Consider the following 15,000-nt stretch of genomic DNA (forward strand, 5'->3'; position numbering starts at 1 on the left):
CCGAGGGAGTGTGCAGCTTCATGTGTCTCCGCATGTTCTTGGCGTGAGAGAAGGAGTGTCCGCAGATCTCACACTGGTGCACCCGTAGCTGTCAGGGTGAGAATAAGTGTGTTAAGGGTGAATACAGGGTGTGTTAGAGTGAAATTGGGTGTGTTAGGGTGAAATAGTAGAGAGAGAGAGAGAGAGAGAGAGAGAGAGAGAGAGAGAGAGAGAGAGAGAGAGAGAGAGAGAGAGAGAGAGAAAATAACAAGAGAAGATGCACAGAAGAGAATAAAAAAATATAGAAAGAAAAAAAGAACAAAAAGAAAGATTGAGAGACAGACAGACAGACAGACAGACAGAAACATAGACAGAGAGAGAGAGAGAGAAAAACAGACAGACACACAGAGAGACAGAGAGAGAGAAACAGACAGAGACAGAGAGAGAAACAGAGACAGAGAGAGAGAAACAGAGACAGAGAGAAACAGACAGAGAAAGAAAAACAAAGAGACAGAGACAGAGAAAAACAGAGACAGAGAGAGAGAAACAGAGAGAGAGAGAGAGAAAAAGGAAGTACACAAACCTTTGAGTGTGTGGCGTAATGATCATTCAAGTGTGTTTTTCTGGAGGAGGAGAAGGAGCAGCCTGGGTGAGGACAAGGGAAGGAGGAGCCAGAATGCTGCAGAAGGTGTGCCTTGAAAGTGGTCACATACTTAGAGGAGAACCCACAGATGTCACACAGCAGGCGGTTTGTGGCGCTGTGTGTGTACGAGTGAGCCTGCAGAGCGTGACGCCACTTAAACCCTCGGCCACAGTCACCGCACACGAACCTTGGGGTTGGAAGGTTAGGTTAGGTTAGGTTAGATTAGGTTAGGTTGGGTTAGGTTAGGTTAGGTTAGGTTAGCATATACATACACATACACACACACACACACACACACAAAGCACAACTATAACAAACACACACAGACACACACAAAATAAAAACTGACACACACACACACACGGACACAGGGACACAGGGACACACACACACAGGGACAGGGACACACAGACACAGGGACACAAGGACACAGGGACACAGGGACACACACACACACAGGGACAGGGACACAAGGACACACACACACAGGGACAGGGACACAGGGACAGGGACACAGGGACACACGGACACAGGGACAGGGACACACACACAGGGACACTGCAGTCCACTCTAAACCAACTACAGACGTGGACGGAGGACAACAAAATGACCATCAACCACACCAAGACCGTGGTGATGCACATTTGTACCTCCACAGCAGCAGTCCTCCCTCCCCAGCTTTCTGTGGGCCCTCACTCCCTCCAGGTGGTCCGCAGCACCAAGCTTCTAGGTGTCTTGGTGGATGATCAATTATCATGGAAGCAGCATGTTTCCACCATCATCAGGTCAGCATCATACAAAATCTATTTACTGCGCCGACTCAGGTCCCTGGGAGCACCGGCAGATGAGCTGAGGGGAGTGTACCTCACCTTTATACTCCCTAAGCTCATGTACGCCGCCCCAGCGTGGTCCTCCTCCTGAACCTCACACAACGACAACAGCTGGAGAGGGTTCAGAGGAGGGCGTTCAGGGTCATCCTTGGGCCTGCCTACAGGTCCTACGAGGACGCCCTGACCTGCCTGAGTCTGCCGAGGCTGGCCACAAGACACCAGGAAGCCTTGGAAAAATTTGGGGAAGGACTGCTGCGTCATCCACGTCTCCGCCACCTGCTACCCCCCGACGTGCCTCCCCCTGCTCGCGCCACCCGACACCAGAATCGCGTGGCGCCCTTAAGAGCACCGCGCACTGATCGGTACCGACTTAGCGCGGTGCCCACTATTGTGCGAGCCTTAAATAAATAAGTGCTTTCTAGGTTAAGTTAGCTCCATAGTTAGGTTAAGCATTTTTAGTTCATTGTGTTAATGTCCCCCCCCTGTACATTTTCAGTGTAATTTTTTACATTGCCAAACTAATAAACCGTATATTATTATTATTATTATTATTATTATTATTATTATTATTATTAAGGACACAGGGACACACACACACAGGGACACAGGGACAGACACAGGAACACACACACACAGGGACACACGGACACAGAGACACACACACACAGAGACACAGGGACACAGACACAGGGCCACAAGGACACAGGGACACAGGGACATACGGCTTTGTGGTGGAGTGCTTTGGGGCGTGCATGGTGAGGGCAGCTCTGGTTCTGAAGCGCAGGTCACAGTACATACAGAAGAAAGGAAGGTTGTGGTTGTGCTGGGCAAAGTGTAGCCTCTGACCCTCCTCCTCGCGAACCTGTGGGTGGAGGAGGAGGAGGAGGAGGAGGAGGAGGAGGAGGAGGAGGAGGAGGAGGAGGAGGAGGAGGAGGAGGAGGAGGAGGAGGAGGAGGAGGAGGAGGAGGAGGACAGAATAATATGACAAATTTTCAAAGGTTTTTTTTTTTTTTAACTTATTCTTTTATTATTATCAAAAGAAAGTGATTGTAAGGATTCTCTCTCTCTCTCTCTCTCTCTCTCTCTCTCTCTCTCTCACCTGCACGAAACACAGAGGACACTGCTGCGAGAAATGCTGTGAATGCTGGACATGTTTGATCAGATCACCACAGCGCTGGAAACTCATGCCACACACTTCACACAGCAGCCCTTTGCCAACTATCCTTCCCTTCTGCCTCTTCTGCTGTGTTTCCTGCTGTTTCTCCTCCCCTGCTGTTATGACAAGACCCAAAATCTCCGCTGTTTCTGTGTCATGCTGTGTCTGGGTTGGCTGCGCTGTGTGTGTCCAGGGCTGTGCTGTGGGGATCTCTCGTTCAACGCCTTCACACAGCAACGACAGCTCCAGCATGGTGTCTGTGTCAATGCGAGTGTCTGTGTTGTCGCATAAGACATCAATGCTGGGGAGTTTTGTAATCGTTTCCGAAGTGGCGGTTTTTTCGTGGCACAGTCTCGAACTAAGGTTTCCGACTTTCTCGCTGAAGTTGGCGGTCGTTTCAAAATGGCTAGTTCTCTTATAGGGCTTACTCTCTGCATCACCAACTTTATCACAGACACTCACCTCAAAATTACCAGTCATTTCAACACCTCTATCTTCAAACTGACCCCCTCCTGCCACACCACAAGTCACTTCAACACCACACTTCTCCTCCCCAGCCACCGCAGCCACACCCTGCCACACACCATCACTGCAAACACCCACACACACATCCTTCTCATTTTTTCTCCTGCTACGGCTGTTCTTGCATTTTCTAGCACTGGTTTGCGTGTGCTTTCGTCTAGGAGTGCTGTGTGTCCCTCCAGCCCCACAGGTAGCCCCGCCCCACCAGAGGTCTGCAGAGTGGAGTAAATGTGGTGTGAGAGGCCGAGGAGCTGTGCATGGTGGAGGAGGGAAGAGAGAAGAGCTGAGGGGATGTCAACTTGCTCTCCATAAAGTAATGCAATGAGGACTTCCATAATGTTGTTGGTGGTGGTGGTGGTGGTGGTGGTGGTGGTCGTGGTGGTGGTGGTGGTGGTATCTGTAAAATATATATAATTGTTAGAGGAATTTTTTTTTTTTTTCCTTCATTTCAATTCATTTGCTTTCCTTGTTTGTTGATTGTTATTGCTGTTGTTTGTGTCTTTGCATTTATTTCATTAGCTTGTGTTGTTTTTTTTATTGCAATTTAGTGCTGGTGGTGGTGACAGTAGTAGTAGTAGTAGTAGAAGTAGCATTAGCAATAGTAGTCAAAGTAGCAGTAGTAGCAGCAATAGCAGTAGTAAAACACCCTTATTTCAGCACTCACCACCAGCACCACCACCACCAGCAGTAGCAGCAGCAGCAGCAGCAGCAGGCGTGACATCCCCTACAGTGATGACAAGGGGCCGCATGACAGACCAGTCCTTGTGAGCCGCCAGCCTTCCCTGCAGCACGGCGGCGATGACGGTGGAGTGCGCTGCCAAGACACAGCTGTGCGCCGCTGTGTGCTGCCCATTGCCGCCCACCATCACCACGTCACACAGCTCACCCCGCCCACGCAGCCACTGGGGTAGATTAGGTTAGGTTAGGTTAATGTTAGATTTTGTTAGCCAATAATATATATCAACAAAGGTAACTCTCTCTCTCTCTCTCTCTCTCTCTCTCTCTCTCTAAATGACCTGTCTCCTCACACACACACACACACACACACACACACACACGGGGAATTAATAGCTAAACAACACAATTTAACTTATAAAAACATTACAAGCTTGACTCTCTCTCTCTCTCTCTCTCTCTCTCTCTCTCTACCTGAAGGCTTTTAGATACGTGGACATCACACTGAAGGGCAACCATTCCTGTGGCTGAGAGAGAGAGAGAGAGAGAGAGAGAGAGAGAGAGAGAGAGAGTATTATAGTGGAGTTAGAGTGGAGGGCAGTGTAAAGGTGGAGGTGGAGTGAGTGGAAAGTGGAAAATCGGATACAGCGGGAGACGTTGGCGTTTGTCCGTTTGTGTGTTCAATGTTGACGTCGCTTACTTTACGGATCTCTCTCTCTCTCTCTCTCTCTCTCTCTCTCTCTCTCTCTCTCTCTCTCTCTCTCTGGAGGGATCGCAAGCCACCTGTAGCATGAAGAGAGAGAAGGGGGGAGGGGGGAGGAAGAAGCACGCACATTATAATCTTTTCAGAGTCGAAGCAAGCACGTTTGTTTGTTAATATTGATGTCCACCCCTTCAGGAAGCCAACAGATCACGCAGCAGTGGCGGTGGGCAAGTTCCGGAGTATAGAGATAGATTAAAGGAAATAAACAGTTTTTATTTGAGAGATGTATAAGAGAGGGTATGATAGAGTGGAAATATGTAATAGGTGAAAACAATTTGATGTGTAGGCATTGTTTCCAGTAAGATCTCAAGCACACACAGTGACTTGCATACACTTATTCATTGGGGTTAACTAGTATCAAAGCTATTTAAGGTGTGCGTTTCCCTATGCATTCTGCTATTTGGTGATTTTATACAGCTTCGGAAACTTATGTGGGGGATTAAAATAGTGAAGACTCCAGCCATTAATCTTCTGACCTCCATAGACCCTTCCTCATGTCAATAAAATCGCCTAATCAAACCCAAAATTCAAGGTAAAAGAATTGCGAGGAACCTTGATTTGTTCTCGCCAGCCACTCCACGAACGACGATGGAAAGTGGAAACATGTCGGGTGAAAACAAGGCGCTGTGTTGTTACTGTTGTCGTCCATAAACTCTCAATCTATCTCTGTGGGCACTGTTGTCATTAAGATCTCCAGCACTGAATTAACACGTCATGTTACTGCAGGGGTTAACACAGCGGGGCGGGGCGAGGCGATAGAGGCACCTTGCTTTGCTCCGGGCTATGTGTTTCCTACATATCGATAAGCGCTAAGAATAGGACACATTTCGCTATACGCTATTACTTGCAGTTTGTGTTGACAGACTAGGATAATAAAGAGGGACGCCAGAGATGAAACGTAAACAGAACGGTGAAATAACGACACACACACACACACACACACACACACACACACACACACACACACTACACGGCCCGGTAGCTCAGTGATTAGAGGGCTGGCTTCACAAGCCAGATGACAGGGGTTCGTTTCCCCGGCCGGGTGGGGAGTTGGTGTGTCTCCTTTCACGTGTAGCCACTGTTCACCTAGCAGTGAGTAGGAGTTGTGACCTTGTTGTCCCGGTGTGTGGTGTGTGCCTGGTCTCAGACCTATCCCAAGATCGGAAATAATGAGCTCTGAGCTCGTTCCGTAGGGTAACGTCTGGCTGTCTCGTCATAGACTGCAGCAGATCAAACAGTGAATTACACACACACACACACACAGTCTGAGTCCGATCCGAAGATCTGTCTATGTGCTCTGAGCTTGTTCCGTAATGGGGAAGGCTGGCTGGGTGACTACCGGACGACCAAAGTGAATCACACACACACACACACACACACACACACACACACACACACACACACACACACACACACACACGCTAAGTACCATGAAAGAAAAGGACACACACACACACACACACACCTCCCCCTCAAACACCCTCCAGCTGGGAGCTGGGTGTCATTGGTTCCAGCTAGTGGGCTCCCTCATAACGAAAGATAAAGGCAACACACACACACACACACACACACACACACACACACACACACACACACACACACACACACACACACACACACCGATACCTGGAGCCAGGTATCGGCCTGGGTCCAGCCGGGGGTCGGCCCTCCCTTGATGACGTCACATATATTCGTTACGCAAATCATTTTGAAAATGAGGATTCCCAAAAGCCAGCTGGACACGAATGTTATAAAATTCCGACTCGTTATCAATCGAAACTAACTTCTAAAATACAAAAACATTGCCGAGAAAAGGAATAATAAAATAGCTAAAAATATACTAAATAAAGTATTAGAACTTCGACTTGCTTAAATACAATTTCAAAGCCCACCAATTTCATTCAACTGAATCGATAACGTTTTTCAAAAATTATGACTATCATTTCGATATATCAAAACCTGGCAACTCGCCCTATTAGAAAAATAATATTTAAAAAATGACGTTGTTTACAATATTATCAGGACTAGATATCATTCTTAAAGTCCACATCTTTAACTTCTCAGGAGCCTTGCACACTTTTCTCATGATAAACCATCTTTTGAAAACACAAACACTTCGCTACAACCTCAAATAAAAAATCACAGATAGCGGAGGTAAAAATTTTAGCGTATTTTGGCCCTCCCATTCAAGTCATAAACACCCTCTACATCACCGTACTTCACTCAACTCAAGCATGGAAGACACGTAAAACACTGCGAACTATCATTAGAAACCCTTAAAAGGCACTTGTGACTCGAAATAAATTAACTGAGACAAATATAAATAATAGTGGAAGTCGAGCATCTGGGACCGGCATTTTGGGCGGGAGCTGGTGATGACGTCACAGCCTGGGGCTCGTGACGTCATGGGTAGGCCCGCTTCTTCTCCCTGAGCCTCCATAGCACACAAATCGGGTAATTGCGGATATATCTCAACAACTGACATGAAAGATTAGGCCTATGGGTCCACTTTGTGACCTGTCTGGCCTGTAATGAGTGAGAGATGAGGCAGATAATGGCTGAGAGAGAGGCGGCGGGTCAGGGGGATCGGTTTGTTTACGTTTTCAAGATTTTAATTATTTGGTTTTTTATAAGTATGTGCAGGTGTTAGTTCACTGATATGTTGTCCTGGAGGTTACCAACGTTAGGTTATGACATGGCACCACCGTGAAATGATGAGTTACACCAATATATTACTTACGTTAACCAAAGACTGCTCGGCGGCGGCTGTCCGTGTCACTAGCAGGCACCCACACTCCACTGTCCACTTTTTGTCCTCAACCATGTTTAAATAGTTAACCTCTGATTACTGAGAGGCTAGATATCACTATTATCGGTATCTTCATCTCCACCACTCACTGTCCCTCACGGCCAGCGCCTTGTCCTGCCAAGTGCAGCGCGGCTCACGGACTGGTGGGCAAGTTCCGCTACCAGTACAGGTAATACCGGTACCAGCTTTAACGGTACTGTACCGGTTAAAATTTTCCGTACTAGTAAATAGCCGAAACGGTACTGAGCAAATTGTATACAGCATGGAGGTGGCTCAAGGCAAGCAGTGATGGGTAAGACGGTAACATTGAGTCATTCTCACTCTCGGTACCGCTCCACACTGGCACCAACTGGCTGCCCTGGCGCGTCGGCGTGGTCTCGGTAGCTCGGCGAGACGCATCTGTTAAATGAGAATAGATTAATTAGAGATACCCAACATGGCTTTAGATCAGGGAGGTCCTGTCTTACAAATTTGCTCGATATCTTAGAATATATTACCAAGGAGTTAGATGATGGAAATAGCATAGATGTTATATATCTAGATTTTAGCAAGGCGTTTGATAAGGTACCGCATAGGAGGCTAGTGTACAAATTGAGACTACATGGGATAGGGGGTAGGTTAGTTGATTGGATTAGTGAATGGCTTTCTGATAGGAAACAGAGAGTAGTATTAAATGGGGCAATGTCTGAGTGGAAGGAAGTGGTTAGTGGGTACCCCAAGGATCAGTGCTAGGACCTCTTCTTTTCTTGGTGTACATTAACGATTTAGATATAGGAATTAGTAGCAAAGTATCAAAGTTTGCAGATGATACTAAGATAGCATGTGCAGTACAGGGTGAAAAGGACAATTACAGAATACAACGAGACCTGGACAGGCTGATAGCATGGGCAGACAGGTGGCAGATGGAGTTTAATTCTAAAAGTGTCAGGTTATGCATTTAGGTAAAGACAACACAAACTTTAACTATGAGATGGAGGGATGTTGGCTAGAGGCAGTAGAGGAAGGAAAGGATTTAGGAGTAGTGATAGACAGGACTATGAAATTTTCAAAGCAATGTTTAGAAGCAAGAAATAGGGCAAATAGGATCCTGGGTTTTATAAATAGAAATGTTAGTTATAAAAGTAAGGAAGTGGTGCGTAGCTTATATAATTCCTATGTTAGGCCCCATTTAGAATATTGCATACAGGCCTGCAGATTCAGTGCTGCTTGGAGCGGTGCTCTCCCAATATACACATCCCGCCCGCTCTCCTCCACTCCCGCCTCCCGCTTTGCTCCTCTTCCAGCCACCTCATTTCTTGTCACATGTATGAAACCACACTATTGCTCAACGAGAGAGAGAGAGAGAGAGTGTGTGTGTGTGTGTGTGTGATATAATCAATTGAGAAAATCTGATTCAAACAGGACATGCAAATAAATATGAAAAACAAAACCACCCAAACAAAAACAACCAATCACACAACAGCTACAACACAAATCGTTAACAACAATTCAATACCACAAAATACAAATCAACATAGCATATATAATGGAGAAGGAAATACCTGCAAATCATAACAAAACAACACATACTAACACAACAACACATACTAACACTACAACACATACTAACACTACAACACATACTAATACTAACACATACTAACACAACAACACATACTAACACAACAATACTAACACAACAACACATACTAACACAACAACACATACTAACACAACAACACATACTAACACAACAACACATACTAACACAACAACACATACTAACATACTAACACATAATATACACAACACATACTAACAATAACAACACATACTAACACAATAATATATACTAACACAACATACTAACACAACAACACATACTAACACAATAACATACTAACACAACAACACATACTAACACAACAATACATACTAACACAACAACACATACTAACACAACAATACATACTAACACAACAACACATACTAACACAACAAATATAATAACACATACTAATATAACAACATACTAACACAAACACACATATACTAACACAACACATACAACACATACTAACACAACAACACATACACAACAACAACAACAACAATACATATAACACACAACACATACTAACACAACAACACATACTAACACAACAACACATACTAACACAACAACACATACTAACACAACAACACATACTAACACTACAACACATACTAACACAAAACAAAACACCACATACATTCTACTACCATTTCCTCAGATTCCCTTACTCATTATTATATTCCCTTGTCTTTTACACATTTTCCATTCTGCTCTTTGACTAACATTTCATAATATTCTCTTATTCATTATCCTCTTCCCTTACCCATTACCCATTTTTATTTACATCCGCTGATTTAGTACCATTTCTCAGGACTCTTTCACATTATCACCAGGTGCCTTTGCTTCAGAGTCAGCAGATACTGTCACACATTCTTCTGCTTTCCTTCAGGGGGTGCAGCACTCCACCACGGCACCGTCCTGTTAGCCTGTTGGGAGGGAGTGGCTCTGCTCATCCTTGCTGTTATTGGTCACCACCGTTGCCGATGCTTCTCTGCAGTTTCTGTGTAGGTTAACTTGGGTTTTCTTTAGGGTTTGCGTGGTAGTAATCAGGGGGAATCGGCACAGGTATGTTTGCCCTGGCTAGCCTAGTGGAACGGTCTAGGTAACGCAGCCCCCTCCTGGCTACGATACAGGGGAGGCAGGGAACTGGGCCTCCACCTTGTCTACAGTCAATCATTTTTTTTTTTTTTTTTTTTTTTTTTTTTTTAATGGTGAAATGTTGGAATTTTTCTCTTGATTTTTTTTTAATTGGCCAATAATGGTCTGTTTTGGGTTTTCCAACCAAAACCCCATTTTCCCTTATAGTCCCCAAGTTTGGTGTTATTGGGAAGAGGATTGGTGATGATTGGAAGGAAGGACTTGTCCTCAATATTTACTGCCAGATTGTACCACACCAGACAATGGCCAAGTCTGGTCTGGCCTATGGACATCAATTTGTTACATGTCATCCTTACATATCTTTAGGAGCACACCATTAGCTGACAGCCTGGCCACTGTGCTGGTTTAGGATCACACCATTAGCTGACAGCCTGGCCACTGTGCTGGTTTAGGAGCACACCATTAGCTGACAGCCTGGCCACTATGGTGGTTTAGGAGCACACCATTAGCTGACAGCCTGGCCACTGTGCTGGTTTAGGAGCTAATAGATGTATCTTGTCTGTGGAGACTGTGTGTGTGTGTGTGTGTTTACCTAGTTGTAGTTTCCAGGGCCTGGGCTTCACGCTGGTGTGGCCCCGTCTCCATATCTACACTTACCCTATTTTTGTTTGAAGCTCTGCACACTCGTTGGTGACACCACTTCCTCACTAAAACTGTTCCACGTCTCAACACATCTTTGCGGGAAACTATATTTTTTAACATCTCTCAGACATCTTCCCTTCCTCAGTTTCTTACTATGCAATCTTGTGTATGTGTGTCTGTGTCTGTGTGTGTGTGTTTGTTTGTTTGTTTGTTTGTTTGTTTGTCAGGAAGTTCCTTGCTGCCTGTGTGGTGACGGCCTCCTCTGTTACAGGTGCCAGGTCAGCGTCCAGCGACGGGATTCCCTCTGTGCATCCACGGTACTTTCCCGTGGTTCCTGCAGGACCAGCCGCAGCCAGGAGCAGTGTTGAAATGGAGGGTGTGAGACCAGGCAGCAGCAGCAGCAGGAGGAGGAGGAACAGCCAGGAGCACTGGGCAACCCCAGGCGTGAGGACCTACACTTGTGACCACTGCGGGAAAGTGTGCTCCACCAAGGCTGCCATTGCCAGACACGTCCTCTCCCATGCCGGCAAGACAAGGCTGAGAGGCAAGAGTGGCCCCACTGAACACACTGGTGGCAGGACCTACACTTGTGACCACTGCGGGGAGACATTTGCAAACAAGAGTGATGTTGCCCCACACATCCTGACCCACACTGGGGAGAGAAAGTTCCAGTGCCTGGAGTGTGGGAAAAGATTTATCCAGAAAGGTATCTTGACACACATCCTGACCCACACTGGGGAGAGAAAGTTCCAGTGCCTGGAGTGTGGGAAAAGATTTATCCAGAAAGGTCATCTTGACAGACACATCCTGACCCACACTGGGGAGAGAAAGTTCCAGTGCCTGGAGTGTGGGAAAAGGTTTGCCAGGAAAGGTCATCTAGACACACACATGCTGACCCACACTGGGAGGAGACATTCTGGAGGAAAGAGAACAAAATGAACAAGTGCCGGCTACAAACATAACAAGAAAGACTGGAGAAAACTTCACCAAAAGAGAACAGCTTCTCGGGGTGGAGAGATGGAGGAACCTGGAAGAGCTGGGAGATTCAGAGAAGAACTAGAAAAGAGCTACATAGATAAAGATGAATCCCTATCCAGTGGAGGTACAATTAGCACCAATCAAGGGAACTGTCACCATCCTGAAGAGAGCCCTCGGATACAGTGCTCACAATGCTCAAGGTGCAACCCCAGGTTTGAGGTCCATTGCATCTTGCAAAGGACCAACAAAAGAAAATCAGAAAAAGTGGGAGAGAAAGTTCCAGTGGGTGGAGTGTGGGCAGAGATTTCCCCGGTGAGGTAATCTTGACACACACATCCTGAGCCACACTGGGGCTTGTACAAGTACAAACTAGGCTCACCCTGAGTGTAGGAAGAGAGAAGGAAACAGACACAGGAGGATCTGCTCTGAGCCACCTTGGAAAGACAAAGTGCAGCAGAGGATCAGCCATCAAAGAGAAGAAATGTGGCAAGTAACAACCTTGGTGCCAGACCAAAGCCACACAAGGAACAAGGAACCTCCTCAAGAAAACACACACAGTGACAGGAAGGTGCAGCGCAAGCAACGGCCAGCCGGGCGGCAGACTGCCAGAAGCCAAGCCAAGCCCTGGCTGAAGCCTTGCCACCACAAATAAGGTTACTGCCACACACCAGCTGGCAATACCAGTAGTGACTTGTGGGTGTGGTGTGGTGACTGGCCACAAGGTTACTGCCACACACCAGCTGGCAATACCAGTAGTGACTTGTGGGTGTGGTGTGGTGTGGTGACTGGCCACCAGGTTTATCCTGAGGTGTAATCTTGACAAACACATCCTCACCCACACTGGGGTAAGGAAGTACTGGTGTGGTGTTTGTGGCAGTGTTTCTGCAGCAAGAGTGATGTTGTCAGACACACACCTCTAAACACACCTAGCTGTGAGGGAGATTGGGGTGGGGGGGGTTGAGGTGTGGATGTGGTGATGGTGGTGGTGTGTGTGAGGGAGTTGGAGTGACTAGTGTTTGTGTGTTGCTGCTTTGTACTCAATTGTTGGAATAAACTTTTGTTGCTTAAATGCAGAGTTATGTAATCCATCAGTGTGTGTGTGTGTGTGTGTGTGTGTGTGTGTGTGTCACCAGCAGCAGCAGTGAAGGTAGCCAGGCTTACAAAAGAAATGTAGCCAATGTAGTGGTAGTGTAGCAGAGGCAGTGTTAGCTAGCAGCAGGAAAGACAGGGATGCCACAGTCACTCAGCACTCTTGGTTATGTAGGAAGGAGAAGCAGAAGAGGAACTGCCCTGAGACGAGGGAATGTGTATAGATGAAAGCAAGTTGTCTTCAGTAGTACATGTTAACAAAATGAGTTAAAACAGACGAACACACCCAGGAGTAATGCCATGCCTCTCAAATATCTTGCACTTCATCACCTAAAGCAACCTGTATGCCTCCTGAGAGAGAGAGAGAGAGAGAGAGAAAATGACAAATGAGAGACAGACGGAGTAGCTTAGCGAGAGAATGATTCAGCGCCATCTCCAGTGAAAACAAACACAAACGTCAGCTCAACCCTATAGATGCTTAGATTATTCTCTCTCTATGACAACACAGTGTAAGCTTCGATTCAATATTGCGTATCTGGTGGAAGAGGACGCCTTGACCTCTGGTTTGCCTGAGAATACACGGTTTCCCTGGGGATGATGTTTGGATTTGTTCTCTGGCGGAGTCACCTGAAGTAATGACTCGATCTCAACACTTTTCACTTCAAAATTGTGTGTGTCTGTGTTTCACCTTCCTGTCACTTGAACTTGCTTAAGAGGGAAGTACATATAAGACATTTATTCCATTCTTGTGGCCAACTCGCGAACCTTCATGGGGACTAGCATCTCAGTGGAATTTTTTTTTTTCATTCATTTTTATTAACTATAGGCCAGTCTTCTCCCTTCCTACTTAAAAAAGACTGAAATTGTTGCTCTATAGAGGTTGTATTAGTGAAGAATGGCTGTCGACTTAATCCGCTCAGTACTGAGACACATTTTTACCGTGACTTTGGGTGTGATTAGACAAGATTCATTAAGAAGGGTATGTCACTGCAGGTCAAAAGATTAATGGCCAGAGTCTTCACTATTTGCTGACGACGCCAAAGTGTAAAGAGTGTTGAAGGACAGAGACAACGTGGAGGCCCTTCAGCGTGACATGAAATGTCTGGAAGAGTGGAGTGCAAAGTGGCTGCTCACCTTCAACACAAGCAAATGCAAGACCATGCACATAGGCCACAATGTACACCACGCAGAGGACCAGCTGAATGGCGTCAGGTTGGAGGAGTCGGACCAGGAAAGAGACCTTGGCATTATGGTGGCAAACACCCTAAAGTCCTCTAGCCATGTGGCAATGGTGGCTGCTAAAGCAAATGGCAGACTGGGCATCATCAAGCGCAACTTCAGTGTACTGGATAAGACCATCTTGCAACCGCTCTACCTCTCTCTAGTCCGACCCATCTTGGACTACGGGGCCCAGTCTTGGTCCCCATACCTGGTAAAGGACATCCAGGCCTTAGAGCGGGTCCAGAGAAGGGCAACAAAGCTGGTGCCAGGCATTGCCCAGCTGCCATACGAAGAACGATGCAAGCACCTCGGCCTTCAGACGCTACAAGAGAGAAGAGTGAGGGGGGACATGATCCAGACCTTCAAGCTCCTGCATGGCCACGAGGACGTCCCCTTCACCAAATTCTTTCAGCTCAGTACCAGCCAACTGAGGGGCCATTCTTACAAGCTGGGCAAACCAGACCACTGGCATACCACCATGAAAGGGAACTGGTTTGCCCTTAGAGCTAAAGACCCCTGGAACAAGCTCCCAGACAGTGTGGTAACTGCCCCGTCAACAGCCACTTTTAAAGCACGGTATGATAGACACTTGGGTTTGGGGCATGAGGCTGACAGGTCTTAGAGGTGGGGATCACCACAAGAAGCTACCTCTTATTTCCCCACTATCCATTCATAGGTAAGCACCCAGTAGACGCGGATGGCCTACTCGCACTGACGTCACGTGGCCGTGACGTCACATCCATCAGGCCTGTATGAGAAGCAGTGCTGCCAGATAAAGTTGCCAAAAGTTCCTGTTTTGCCTAAAAATATTTCCATATTTAGCGCAGCATTTCCCTGTTGTAATTTTTAACATCTTACATACGTACATACACACATTCGTGTATATATATATATATATATATATATATATATATATATATATATATATATATATATATATATATATATATATATATATATATATATATATATATATATATATATATATACACACACACACA

At 46.2% G+C, this 15,000-nt stretch overlaps 2 protein-coding genes across 2 annotated transcripts in view; one reads left to right on the top strand and one right to left on the bottom strand.

Moving 5' to 3' along the window:
* LOC123509268 overlaps window positions 1-4,536 on the bottom strand; it is a 5,487-nt gene extending 951 nt beyond the window's left edge. The window contains 7 exon segments of the mRNA XM_045263466.1: window positions 1-88; window positions 563-809; window positions 2,175-2,314; window positions 2,552-3,211; window positions 3,214-3,527; window positions 3,795-4,032; window positions 4,280-4,536. The exon segment at window positions 1-88 is cut by the window's left edge and continues 153 nt beyond it. Of these exon segments, the coding sequence (XP_045119401.1) occupies window positions 1-88; window positions 563-809; window positions 2,175-2,314; window positions 2,552-3,211; window positions 3,214-3,527; window positions 3,795-4,032; window positions 4,280-4,324 (1,732 nt within the window). The 5' untranslated portion in view covers window positions 4,325-4,536.
* A 5,322-nt stretch (window positions 4,537-9,858) lies between these two features.
* LOC123509223 (gastrula zinc finger protein XlCGF57.1-like) lies at window positions 9,859-12,093 on the top strand. Its single transcript, XM_045263422.1, has 2 exons — window positions 9,859-9,975; window positions 10,983-12,093. The coding sequence occupies exon 2, from the start codon at window positions 11,081-11,083 to the stop codon at window positions 11,648-11,650; it is 570 nt and encodes a 189-aa protein (XP_045119357.1). The 5' UTR covers window positions 9,859-9,975; window positions 10,983-11,080; the 3' UTR covers window positions 11,651-12,093.
* The last annotated feature ends 2,907 nt before the right edge of the window (window positions 12,094-15,000 follow it).

The sequence above is a fragment of the Portunus trituberculatus genome, chromosome 26 (assembly GCF_017591435.1).
Source record: "Portunus trituberculatus isolate SZX2019 chromosome 26, ASM1759143v1, whole genome shotgun sequence".
Taxonomy (NCBI): domain Eukaryota; kingdom Metazoa; phylum Arthropoda; class Malacostraca; order Decapoda; family Portunidae; genus Portunus; species Portunus trituberculatus.

What these genes read in the sequence shown, in the direction of transcription:
- LOC123509223 (XM_045263422.1), top strand. Translation starts at nt 11,081, where the DNA reads ATGGAGGGTGTGAGACCAGGCAGCAGCAGCAGCAGGAGGAGGAGGAAC.